The sequence below is a fragment of the Orcinus orca genome, chromosome 13, assembly GCF_937001465.1.
Source record: "Orcinus orca chromosome 13, mOrcOrc1.1, whole genome shotgun sequence".
NCBI lineage: Eukaryota > Metazoa > Chordata > Mammalia > Artiodactyla > Delphinidae > Orcinus > Orcinus orca.
The window spans coordinates 8,012,170-8,025,996 of NC_064571.1; the positions used below are offsets into that span (position 1 = coordinate 8,012,170).

Consider the following 13,827-nt stretch of genomic DNA (forward strand, 5'->3'; position numbering starts at 1 on the left):
CAGATCCTTTGTCCATTTTTCATTTGAGTTGTCTTTTTATTGTGATTTTTTGTTTTTTATTTTTGTATATTAGGTATACAAGTTCCTTTTAAAGACAAACGATTGGCCTTTGACATGTTTTCTCCCAGTTTGTAGTTTATCTTCACTTTCTTGATGCTGTCTTTTGGAGCAGTTGTTAATTTTGATGAATTCCAATTTTTCCTTTTGGTGTATCTAAAGGAAACCACTGCCTCTTCCAAGCTTATGGAAATTTATTCCTGTTTTCACCTGAGAGTTTAGTTTTAGCTGACATGTAGGTCTATAATCCATTTACAACATAATTTCTGATACCTTTATTAGTGCCTATATTTTTAAGTTTTAGTTGTGATAAAATGTACATAATGAAAAATTTAACATCTTAACCATTTTTAAGTATATAGTTCAATAGTGTTATGTAATTCAGCTTGTTATGCAACCAGTCACCAGAACTCTTCTCATCTTGCAAAACTGAAACTCTCTACCAATTAAACAACTCCCTATTACCCTGTCCTCCCTCCCACCCGCTGGTAACCACCAATTCTACTGATGTTGAGCAGCATTTTATCATTTCAGGTCTTTGTTAACTATTTATAGATCTTCTTTGGAGAAATATCTATTCAAGTTCTTTGCCCATTTTTAAAAAGTGTTGTTTGCTCTTTTGTTAAGTTCTAGATGTTCTTTGTATATTATGATATTAACTCCTTACCACATATGTGATCTGGATATGTTTTCTCCCATTTCTTTTCACTCTGTTGATTGTGTTCTTTTGATGCATAGTTTGCAATTTTGATATAGTCCAGTTTATCTGTTTTTACTTTTGTCGCCTGTGCTTTTGGTGTTGTAGCCAAGAAATCATTGCCCTGTCCAAGAAAGCTCTTCCCCTAAGTTTTCTCCTAGGATCTGTATTGTTTTACTTCTTATGTTTAGGTCTTTGTTCCAATTTGAGTTGATATAAGGTAAGGGTCCAATTTCAGTCTTTTGCATGTGGATATCCAGTTTTCCCAATCCTGCTGAGAAGATCGTCCTTTCCTCATTGAATGGTCTTCTGCGTTGTTTAAAATTATTTGCCCATCTATACCAGGGTTTATTTCTGGCCTTTTTATTCCACTGCACTATGTGTCTGTCTTTAAGCCAGTGCCCCGCTGTTTTGTTTTTGTTTGTTTGTTTGTTTGTTTTTTGCAGTACACGGGCCTCTAACTGTTGTGGCTTTCTCCCGTTGCGGAGCACAGGCTCCAGATGCGCAGGCTCAGCGGCCATGGCTCACGGGCCCAGCTGCTCTGCGGTATGTGGGATCTTCCCGGACCGGGGTACGAACCCGTGTCCACTACATCGGCAGGCGGACTCTCAACCACTGTGCCACCAGGGAAGCCCTGCCACACTGTTTTAATTACTGTCGTTTTCTATTAAGTTTTGAAATCAGGAAGTACTAGACCTCCAACGTTGTTCTTTTTCAAGATTGTTTTGGCTATTCAGAGTCCCTTGAGATTCCATATGAATTTTAGAATGGATTTTTCTATTTCTGCAAAAAACACCAATGGGATTTTGACAGGGAGTATGTTGAATCTGTACACTTTGGATAGTATTGGCATCTTAACAATATAAATTCTTCCAATCCATTCATAGGGGATTTCGTTCCATTTATTGGTGTCTTCTTTAATTTTTTTCAGCAACTTTTTGTAGTTTTCAGTATGTTAGACTTTTGTGTCTGTGGTTAGGTTTATTCCTAATTATCTTATTCTTTTTGACTCTGTTGTAAGTGGAAATGCTTTTTAAATTTTCTTTTCAGAATTTTCATTGAATGATGGATTAACATGTAATTTTTATTGTTAAATATAACAGGAAGGTACATAGGGTATTGTTTTTTTCATTGAGGCATAGTTGATTTACAATGTTAGTTTCAAGTGTACAACACAGTGATTCAAAATTTTTTTAGATTATAATCCATTTAAAGTTATAAAATATTGGCTATATTTTCTGTGCTGTACAATATATTTTTGTAGTTTGTTTTATACATAGTAGTTTGTACTTCTTAATCCTGTACCCATGTCTTGCCCCTCCCCCCTTCCCTCTAGTAACCTGTAGTAACCACTAATTTGTTCTCTGTTATATCTGTGAGTCTGGTTGTTTTGTTATATTCGTTTTATTTTTTAGATTACAGATATAAGTGATAAATAGTTTTTGTCTTTGTCTTATTTCACTAAGCATGATGCCCTCCAGGTCTGTCTACATTGTTGCAAATGGCAAAGTTTCATTCTTTTTTATGGCTGAGTAGTAGTCTAGTGTGTGTGTGTGTGTGTGTACATATATATATATACACACCACATCTTCTTTATCCACATATCTGTTGAGGTTGCTTCCATATGTTGGCTATTGTAAATAATGCTGCTGTGAACATTGGGGCATATTAATCTTTTCAAATTAGTGTTTTCATTTTCTCTGGCTATATACCCAGGAGCAGAATTACTGGCTCATACAGTAGTTCTAGTTTTAGTTTTTTGAGGAATATCCATACTGTTTCCATAGTGACTGCACCAATTTACATTCCCACCAACAGAGTACACAGGCTCCCTTTTTTCCACATCCTCACCAACATTTGTTATTGGTGTTCTTTTTGATGATAGCCATTTTGACAGGTGTGAGGTGATATCTTGTTGTGGTTTTGATTGGCATTTCTCTGATGATTAGTGATATTAGTGATTTTCATATGCCTGTTGGCCATCTGTATGTTGTCTTTGGAAAAATATCTTTTCAGGTTTTCTGCCCATTTTAAAATCAGGGTTTTTTTTTTATATTGAACTGTATGAGCTCTTTATATATTTTGGATATAACCCCTGATTGGTCATATCATTTTCAAATATTTTCTCTCAGTAGGCTGTCTTTTCATTCTGTCAGTGGTTTCCTTTGCTCTACAAAAGCTTTTAAGTTTAATTAGATCCCATTTATTTTTGCTTTTGTTTTCTTTGCCTTAGGAGACAGATCTAAAAAATTGCTACAATTTATCAGTGTTCTATGTTTTCTTCTAGGATTTTTTTTATGGTTTCCAGTCTTACACTTAGGTTTTTAATCCATTTTAAGTTTATTTTTTGTATGTGGTGAGAGAAAATGTTCTGATTTCATTCTTTTACATGTCGCTGTCCAGTTTTCCTAGCACCGCTTATTGAAGAGACTGTCTTTTCCCCATTTGTATATCTTGCCTCCTCTGTCATAGGTTAATTGACCATAAGTGTGTGGGTTTATTTCTGGGCTGTCTATTCTGTTCCACTGTGCTGTGTGTCTGTTTTTGTGCCAGTACCATACTGGTTTGATGACTATAGCTTTGTAGTATAGTCCAAAGTCATGGAGTATGATAACTCCAGCTCTGTTCTTCTTTTTAAAGATTGCTTTGGCTATTTGGGGTCTTTGTGTTTCCATACAAAGTTTAGAATTATTTGTTGTGGTTCTTTGAAAAATGCCATTGGTATTTTGATAAGGATTCCACTGAATCTATAGCTTGCCTTTGGTAGTATGGTCATTTTAACAATACTGATTCTTCCAGTCCATGAACATGGTACAATGTATCGTTCCATCTGTCATCTTCAATTTTTTCATCACTGTCTCACAGTTTTCCGAGTAAAGGTCTTTGATCTCCTTAGTTAGATTTATTGTTAGGTATTTTATTCTTTTTGATGCAGTGGTAAATGGGGTTGTTTTCCCAATTTCTCATTCTGAAAGTTCATTGTTAGTGTATAGAAATGCAACATATTCCTGTATATTAATTTTGTATCCTGCAACTTTACTGAATTCATTGATGAACTCTAGTAGATTTTTGGTGGCGTCTTTAGGATTTTCTTCATATAGTATCATGTCATCTGCAAGCAGGGACAGTTTTATTTCTTCCTTTCCAATTTAATCTCCTTTTATTTCTGTTTCTTGTCTGATTTCTGTGGCTAAGACTTCCAACACTATTTTGAATAAAAGTGTCAAGTGGGCATTCTTGTCTTGTTTCTGATCTTAAAGGAAATGTTTTTAGCTTTTCACTGTTGAGTGTGATGTTAGCTGTGGGCTTATCATATATGGCCTTTATTATGTTGAGGTATGTTCCCTTTATAGCCACTTTCTGGAGAGTTATAAATGGTTGTTGAATTTTGTTAAAAGCTTTTTTGCATGTATTGAGATGATCATATGATTTTTTTGTTGTTTTGTTTTTTGATTATATGATTTTTATTCTTCAGTTTGTTAATGTGGTATATATATCACATTGGTTGATTTGCAGATAATGAACCATCCTTGCCTCCCGGAGATTAACTCCAGTTGATCATGTTGTATGATCTTTTTAATGTATTGTTGAATTCAGTTTTCTAATATTTTGTTGAGGATTTTTATATCTGTGTTCATCAGTGATATTGGCCTGTAATTTTCTTTTTTGTGATATCTTTGTCTGCTTATGGTATCAGGGTGATGCTGGCCTCCTAAAATGAGTTTGGAAACACTCCTTCCTTTACAATATTTTGGAATAGTTTGAGAAGGGTAAGTGTTAACTCTTCTCTAAATGTTTGGTAGAATTTACCTGTGAAGCCATCTACTCCTGGGCTTTTGTTTGTTGGGATTTTTTTATTTTTATTTTTAAGCTGTTGCTATAAACTTCTTAGAACTCCTTTTGCTGGGTCCCATAGATTTTGGATCATTGTGTTTTTCTTTTCATTTGTCTTCAGGTATCTTTTGATTTCCTCTTTGATTTCTTCAGTGATCCACTGGTTGTTTAGTTGCATATTGTTTAGCCTCCACGTTTGTGTTTCTTGTAGTTGATTTCTAGTCTGATAGCATTGTGGTCAAAAAAGATGTTTGATGATTCCAATTTTCTTAAATATGCTGAGGCTTTATTGCCTAGCATGTGATCTATCCTGAAAAATGTTCCATGTGTGCTTGAAAAGAATGCATTCTCCTTTCTCTTGGATGGAATGTTCTATATATATTAAGTCCATCTGGTCTAATTTGTCATTTAAGGCCACAGTGTTTTCTTATTGATTTTCTTTCTGGATGACCTGTCCATTGATGTAGGTGGGGTGTTAAAAGTCCCCTGCTGCTACTGTGTTACTGGTGGTTTGTACCTTTTTATCTGTTAGTATATGCTTTATGTATTTAGGTACTCCTGTGTGGGGTGCATATATATTTACAATTGTTATATCTTGATGGCTTGGTCATTATATAATGTCCTTCTTTGTCTCTTTATATAGTCTTTGTTTTAAAGGTGGGTTTTTGTTTTAAAGGTGGTTTTTTTTTGTTTTTGGTCTAATATTGCTACCCCAACTTTGTTGTGATTTCCATTTGCAGGGAGTACCTTTTTCTATCCCCTTTCTGTCTGTGTGTCTTTAGATCGAAGTAAGTCTGGTAGGCCTCATATATATGGGTCTTGTTTTTCTATCCATTCAGCTACGCTGTGTCTTTTGATTGGAGCATTTAGTTCATTTACATTTAAAGTAATTATTGATAGATATGTACTTATTGCTGTTTTGTTAATTGGGGGTTGTTTTTGTAGTTCTTTTTTGTTCCTTTCTTCTTTTGTTCTCTTCCCTTGTGATTTGATGACTATCTTCAGTTATGTTTGGAGTCCGTTCTCTTTTTTGCATGTGCATCTATTATTGACTTTTGGCTTGTAGTTACCATGAGGTTTATGTATAGCTCTCTATATATACAAACACACATGTATATATAATGATTATTTTAAGTTGCTAATCTTTTAACATGAAATGCATTTTAACAACCCTGCATTTTTGCTCCCCTCCCTCAACACTTACTGGTTTTCATGTCATATTTTACAGCTTTGTGTATCTATTAACTACTTAAAGAAGATGTCGATGACTTTTTTTCTTTTAACCTTCTACTAGCTTTGTACATGGTTAATTTACTACCTTCACTGTATATTTATCTTTAGCAATGAGCTTTTTCCTTTCCTGATTCTCATGTTTCTAGTAATGGCCTTTTCTGCTTAGAGAAGTTCCTTTCATATTTCTTGTAAAGCTGGTTTTTTGGAGCTAACTCTTTTAGCTCTTGTCTGTAAAACTTTTGATCTCTCCATCAATCAGAATGAAAGCTTTGCTGGGTAGATTATTGGTTGTAGGTTTTTCCCTTTTATCACTTTAAATATATTGCGCCACTGCCTTTTGGCCTGCAGAATTTTTATGCCTGCCCACTGGTGTGCATGAGTTTGGTGTTGACATGCTATGTTTGAGACACCAAGACACTCAAGTAGAATGACGACTGAGATATGGTTGGATGTTTAGATGGATCTGGAAATTTGGTAGTCATTAGCAATTGAGTGGTAGTTTATTCTATATGAATGACTAATAAGGTATTTCAGGAAAAGCATATGAAGTACGATAGAAGGAAGTTATGGACAGAAACCTAGGGACCACCACAGTGCTAGTGGTGGATGGAGGACAACAAGCCAGTCAGAGTGAAGAGGCAGAGTGAGAGACCAGGAAGGGAAAACCACAGAAGCCAAGGGCAGGGCGGGCAGCAGGGAGGAAGTGATGAGCTGCCATATGCCTCTACATCCATCTCTAAATGCAGCTGTGTTCTTCCTCGCTCTGGAAACAAGCACACTTCCTGTCCTCTCCAACCTGGCTGTTTTTTGTTAAATGGTACAGCCGAGACTGACAGCACCATAAAGATTTATAATTGAATGCAGACCTGCCTGGACTGGCTGAAAAGGCCCACTGGAAGCCTGGTGCAGGAAGAGTCATTGCAAAGTAGTGCTGAAGCACAAAAGGGGTCTGAGGAGGGATTTGGAGTGCAGATATTCTGTTCCCACCCTCTCAGGAATCTGTGTCAGAGCTTGGGTAGTGATAACTGTAATAAAAAGAAGACAAAGTTAGGGCTTCCCTGGTGGTGCAGCGGTTGGGAGTCTACCTGCTGATGCAGGGAACACGGGTTCGTGCCCCGGTCCAGGAGGATCCCACATGCCGCCGAGCAGCTGGGCCCGTGAGCCATGGACGCTGAGCCTGCGCGTCCGGAGCCTGTGCTCCGCAACGGGAGAGGCCACAACAGTGAGAGGCCCATGTACCGCAAAAAAAAAAAAAAAAGACAAAGTTATTACCCGTTTGCCAAATCTCAGCATAGACTGGGGACGGGCATTCTCCCCTGGGCAGCACAGGATAGAGTTGTAACTTGAGGCTGGGGCAGTTTCCCTGGTGGCCACAGCTGGGGGCGGGGGGCACCTGTGTACGCCCACTCACAGGGCCCCGCTGCAGTTCAGAGCACGGCACAGAACCCACCTGCACCCTCCACCTAAAAGTCAACATTTGGCTTCCAGACACGTTGTAGGCTGACATCTGCTGTGCTGGTGTCACTGCCCACGGTCAGCGTAAACAAGGCGCTGGACTGTCAGTTCTGGCCAGTGCTGTTCTGCTTCCAGAATCCTGTGGGAGCATGGAGTGTGCTAAACAGAAGTTTCCGTCTCTCCTGTCACTTCTCCCCCTGCCAGTGCCTGTGCTGCTTCGTGCTCGTGGGAATGAAAAATCTTTTGGGTTGACATACACCCCTATTTCACTTTCATTTCTATTTTCCTTCCTGTTCTCAAATACTGGATTTTATCCACTGTAAATTACTTTCTACTTTTGGAAAGGGCCTTTGAGAGGAAGGTACATTTAAAAGTGTAAAGGTAATCAGTACCTGTGAGGCAGCTCTGCCCTCCCTCTGGGCAACCCTCATGAGCATGTAGGGCAGGTCAGGCGCCCTGAGCTGTCCCCTTCCAGGGAACCTTTTGTTTCTGGACTAGGGTTTCATACACTGCAGAGCAGCACCTGCACTACAACTTCCTGAAAAGTCAACTCTTCATAGAGGCTTGTAAGGGAAGAGTTTGTCCATCTGCAAGTAGAGAGGTTCACAAGGGCTTGCTCGAAGGTGCTGGTCCTGGAAGGGCCCACGCCCAGAGCACAACAGGATGTCCAGACCTGAGGCCAGGCCCTTCTACTGGCCCAGGCTCCTGGCACTCCCCAGGCCAGAAAAGACGGCAATGCCAGAAGCTCTGTCCTGTGACTAAGGGGTGGCCCTGTGCCCGAAGGTCCACCTTGTGACGGCAGCATAGGAACACATCAGGCTGAGGAGGATCTTGCAAGAAAACTTCAAAACTGGTTCCACCTTGCTGTTTGCTGTTTCAGGAAGGGGCTCAGGGGAATGGAACCCGGCGCTGTGGACACGGTGTGGGGGGTCCCTCAACTAAAAATGGAGTTACCACGTCGTCCAGTAGTCCCACTCCTGGGCGTGTACCTGGAGAAAATACTAATTCAAAAGGACACATGCACCCTAGTGTTCACAGCAGCACTATTCACAATAGCCAGGACATGGAGGCAACCCAAGTGTCCATCGACAGAGGAATGGATAAAGAAGATGTGGCACATGTATACACAAAGGAATACTACTCAGCCATAAAAAAGAACGAACTAATGCCATCTGCAGCAACATGGAGGGACCTAGAGGTTGTCATACTGACTGAAGTAAGTCAGAGAAAGACAAATATATGATATCACTTATGTGTGGAATATACAATATGATACAAGTGAACTTATTTACAAAACAGAAACAGACTCACAGAAAACTCATGGTTATCATAGGGGAAGGGGGGAGAGGGATAAATTAGGAGTTTGGGATTAACATATACACATTACTATATATAAAATAAACAACAAGGTCTTACTGTATGCCACAGTGAACTATATTCAGTAACTTGTAAAAATCTATAATGGAAAAGAATATGTATACATATATATGACTGAATCACTGTGCTGTATACCAGAAACTAACACAACATTGTGAATCAATTATACATCAATAAAAAATTGTTTAAAAAGAGGGGAGACCCGTTAGAACAGCCTGTAAGGAAGTTACAACGTAACGGCCCTTTGAACAGCTGATCATTTTTGTCCTCAGCAAAATTACAAATGGGGAAACTCCAACCGCCAGCCCCCCTTACCTTCTTCCAATCAGAACCTCTGCAGTCACTGCCCCTAGAACCAAGCAGCCAGGTTGAACCAAGTCACCCACTAACAGGCTGGAATGGAAACCCAGGATGGCATCGAGGAGGGGCAGGAGGAAGTGCACGGTGACGGCCAGTGTCCTGAAACGTCTCCCCTTGCTTATATCTTTAAAGGAGCAACATTTGGGCTGGCTTAGAGGAGGGAGCCGTGCTGACCGTAGCAAACACTACAACATGTGCCTTATGCCAAAAATAATTCCCGATGAATTGTTCTAAATGTAAAACAAACCATGTAAGTACTAGAAATAATAAGAACAGGTGAATATTTTTTAAGTAACCTCAGTATCAGCAAAGGCAGGAACCATAAACGGAATTAAACCAAGCATGTGCAAGGTGCCAAGTGCAGTGCTGTCCCTCAGCGAGGGCACAGCATGACACCCTCTCATGGACAAGGATGGGGGGGCCAGCTGTGTCACCTCCAGTGGGGAAGCCAGGACTCAATTTCACAACAAACAGCAAAAAGAAAAAGACAGGTGTATATCACCACATAAGATTTTTTCACTTCTGTAGACCCCCAACCTACCATCAACAAAACGAAAAGACAGCTGACAAGTAGGTTTAAAAAGACCACAAAATGTGACAGAGTGAACAGACTGTGTATTAAAAACACTTAGTCATATGAAAAAGATGTACACTCAAAGTCACAAAAGTAGAAACACAAATATAAGTATAAAAGATGTTCAGTTTCAGAGTAATCAAAGGAATGGAAGTGAAACAAGGTGCCGTCCCAGCTCCGATGAGAAAGGGAAAGGCAGGTGGTGCTCCAGGTGGTAGCTTATGGGAGTACTCTGGTAGTATTAAAAGTTCAAAAATTTCAGAACATTGAAATTATCCTTTAGTTGTACATTTCTACTGCTAGGAATTTATCCAAGGGAGATCCCTAGGCACGTGTGCCGAGCACAAGATGCAACATAATGAAGAGTCAGACCATTCACGGAGTGACATTTCAGCAAGTCACACAACGGGTGGCCAGGCAACCCACAGAGTTGACACCACCCACACTTACGGACGTGGGAGGGTATGAGCAGCAGCGAACACTCAGGAACGTTTGATGCCAATCATCTCACACTGCCCACTGTGTCCACACTTAGCACGCAGATCTCACGAGTGGTTCCTTCTTTCTCCTGCTGGAGGCATAAGGGGATTTTTCTCTGATACTCACTGTGGGTCATGGTCGATGATCTGGAGAGCACAATGACCCTGGATTAAAATTTCCTTGGTTCCTGGGACAAGATGGCAGAGTAGAAGGACCTTGAGCTCACCTCCTCTCGTGAGCACACCAAAAATCACAACTAACTGCTGAACAGCCATCGATAAGAAAAGGTAAGAACCTACCAAAAAAGATATTCTGTAACCAAAGACGTAAAGAAGGAACCACAATGAGACAGTAAGAAGGGCACACTCGCAGTACAGTCAAATCCCATACCCCTGGGAGGGGGTGGGTGACCCCCAAACTGGAGAGTAATTATATGGCAGAGGTTCCCCCACAGGAGTGAGAGTTCTGAGCCCCATGTCAGGCTCCCCAGCCTGGGGGTCTGTATTTGAGAAGAGGAGCTCCCAGAGCATTTGGCTTTGAAGGCTTAACTGCAGCATCTCCACAGGGCTGGGGGAGACAGGAGGAACTTCACTCTTACAGCGTGTACGCAAAATGTGATGTGCACTGGGCCCAAGGGCAAAAGCAGCAACTTCATACTCAGCACATGGAGGGAGGCTCAGAGAGGGCAAGCAAGCTGCTCAAAGTCACCAGCCAGTGAAAGGCAGAACAGGATAGGGATCCGAATCTGTCTGAAGCTGAATCCCACACCTCACTGCCCTCTACTTCCAACTAAGTGAAAACAGGATTATAAAACAGAAATGTCTCATGTTTGCAAACACTGAGCACTCAATGCAATGCCCAGCAGTCCAGCCAGATGGTCCAGCCAGATGCCGGCCACAGAAGCGGTCCTCCTAATGTATCCGAATGAATCAGGCAGACCAGGTTTAATGATCTCGTTAGTTGTTTATTGTCATTCTAAAGACTAGCACATTTACAGCATACATGGCTTTGAATGAGCTAAGAATATATAAAACGGTAACTATATGTTTATATATATTAATACTGTCCAAAACAAATAAATAAAAGTACCTTAATGCACTAAGCCTGGCAAATACAATTGTGTAGGGACAAAACTTATTATACAGTATTCGTACGTTTTTAAAGGAAACCAAAGGCAACTGTGCTGCAGACGCTTTCACAGAATCCACGTCACATCTGAGCTTTCAGTGTCTCAACGTTTCTTTTTAAATGGGTGCCTTATATAAGGAGCACTTGATGGAACCTCTATTTTACGGGAACCTGTACAACTGCCTTCCTTCTCCAACTGAAAACTCAAAGCTCCCGTGTGACCTGGGTACCTGCAGCCACCACGATGGGCAATGTGGCCCCCACTCAACGAGCTTTGTAATCGTGCAGTGCCGCCGTGAGACTGACTACCGCACAGGAGCGGGGGAGTAACGCTCTGGTGGAATACTGAAACCTGAATATTTTCTACGTGATTAGCCAAGTCTTTGACTTTTATGGTGATCCAACATGAAGCCAAAATTAGGAAAATACTCACATAAAGGTGCCACATGCAAAACCGCTAACAGATGACAACATTTGCTATATTCCCTTTTGGTAAATGCAGGTAATGCTCTTCAGACCAAAAAAAAAAAAATCTGAAAGTTGTATGAGTAACATTAAAAATACAAGGGAGTTTTAAAAAATGATGTTAAAATGAGTAAAGATGGAAATATATAGATACTAGAAAATGACAAATTAAATGAAATGGTGGAGGTGAAAGACTAAATCAGCCATACTGGAAGCTGTCTCTGCACATGGATCGACACAGCAGGAGAATCTGACACCACCTGCTGCCACCTGTGCAGTGGGCTTGCGGGACACGTTTCTCCACCTCCGCCCTCCACAGTGAACCCAGCTGTGCAGGGGTTGGTGAGCACCAAGGGTCCCTCACTGACTCACCCACCACACCAGTTCACACTCACCAGTGGGCGTCAGGAGACAGCAGGCTCCAGGTGTGCACTGACTTCTGAGGAGGAAAGGATCTGAAAGGTCACCTGGTTCCACCCTTACCTGATGCCCACCCTCTGTCCCTGCCAAGGGGTGGTCTTGCCTGTGCTTCAGCTCCCCAGGCCCAGGCCTGTTACGTGTTTCCAAGTGGCATTTCTAGAGGAGCCCAAAGAATAGCATTTAGAATTTTAGGTAAAGGAACTTCCTAAGGGTTCACAAGTCATTAGGATCAGTATCATGAATATGTGCCACATACATTTCTTTTACAGCCTTTTAAATAACATGTAAACATAATGATAAAAACAATTGATAAAAACATATAAACTAAGAAAAAACTCTGCTATGTGCAGATGACTCATCATCATCTTATAATAGATGACCAGACATAATTTTCTATGAAATTCCTAAGTTTTATGGTCCATTAATCCCTTTCAAAATCTCATTTTAGGAGATATCTCAACTTTCTCAACAGCCATCTTACATAACAGAATGAGTAGTAACAATTATTGCAGACCTAAAAGACACTTTCATCAGACATTCAAACATGATTGTATTGTCTTCTAGAAGACAAAAAATTGGGAAACCCACCAGAGGACACCAGTTTTGAAAATATTTAGGCTTCCACTGTCTCTATGCAAAATCCCCCATTGTTGACTGAGAGGCATCAGACAATACCACGTCCTGACCTGGGGAAGAAGGGGAGACGTGCCCTGGGGCCGTGGACTACACACGGGGCATAAGGCAACAGGAGCCGGCTGGCCTCATGCCCTCGAGCAGACACCCTGTTCTTTAAGGGACAGGGGTGGCCCCTACTGTGCAGGCGGCTTTGCAGGTATTGTCTTCTAATAAGTCTTACCTCGGGCTGATTTATCAGCCTTTACTTCAACTCCTGGTTCCACCTGTGCTGTTACAGGCAGGCTGATGCACCAGAAGCACTCGCCCTGGCCGCATGAGACAGAGCGAGCGTCTTTCCCCAAAACTTCCCTTAACATTTAACATTTAGTGGTCTGCCCGGGATCCAATCATTTAAACTATTATTTACTGTTTTACATGGAGATTTTTAAAAAGTAGATTGTAAATCAATGCTCAATTTTGAGTTACTCAGTAGAAAAATAAGTTAGGTGAGCATCTGCCTAAGTGGGCGTTTTAGAAAGTCTTAGCATTTCAGACGCACCTGGCTTGATTCATACAGGTAACTGTTGATATCTGTGTGGTTATGGCTGAAGGCTGTTTAAATGGGCAGTTGTTAACTCTCCACACTAGTGGGCCCAACATTACCTGCTATGGATTCCAACGCAAAAAACATGCTCTATAGACTCTTTAGTGAAATAGTTTTAAAAACATAAAAGTAAAAACCAATCCTTCAGGTCTTCTTGAAGAATTCATATATGACACTAGAGGGTACCCACATTTATTACATAACAGCTAATTAGAGGAAACCGTGTGTTCATGTTTCAACTTTTCCGTAAGTCCCTTCAGGAGGCCTGTAATGCTTGGGGAAAGCCTTCAGCTGCAGGGAATTAAACGCATATTTGCGACTTCCAACATTCTTCATTGTATTTTCTCTTCGACAACCCTCACTGGGGAAAAAACAAGCACAAGAAATGACAGCAGTAAAAAAGGAAAAAAGAAAAGACTTAAACTCAGATGAAATGAACTGATTATTTTCATAGCATTAAAAGAAAGGTTGATTAATTTAAATGGATGCCAGACTCATTTACGACAATACACACGTAAGATGGCGCGT

General features: G+C 40.7%; 1 protein-coding gene across 7 annotated transcripts in view; it reads right to left on the reverse strand.

The window, feature by feature from the left end:
• INPP4A (inositol polyphosphate-4-phosphatase type I A) overlaps positions 1 to 13,827 on the reverse strand; it is a 148,026-nt gene that overhangs the window by 6,363 nt on the left and 127,836 nt on the right. For 5 of the 7 annotated variants that reach the window (XM_004277768.4, XM_033401840.2, XM_033401838.2 and 2 more), the window contains one exon: positions 11,011 to 13,660. In XM_004277768.4, the coding sequence (XP_004277816.1) occupies positions 13,528 to 13,660 (133 nt within the window). In that variant the 3' untranslated portion in view covers positions 11,011 to 13,527. Of the gene's footprint in view, positions 1 to 6,687; positions 6,847 to 11,010; positions 13,661 to 13,827 lie in introns of those variants that run through there. The other 2 variants (XR_004475663.2, XR_004475662.2) reach the window with 2 other exon arrangements.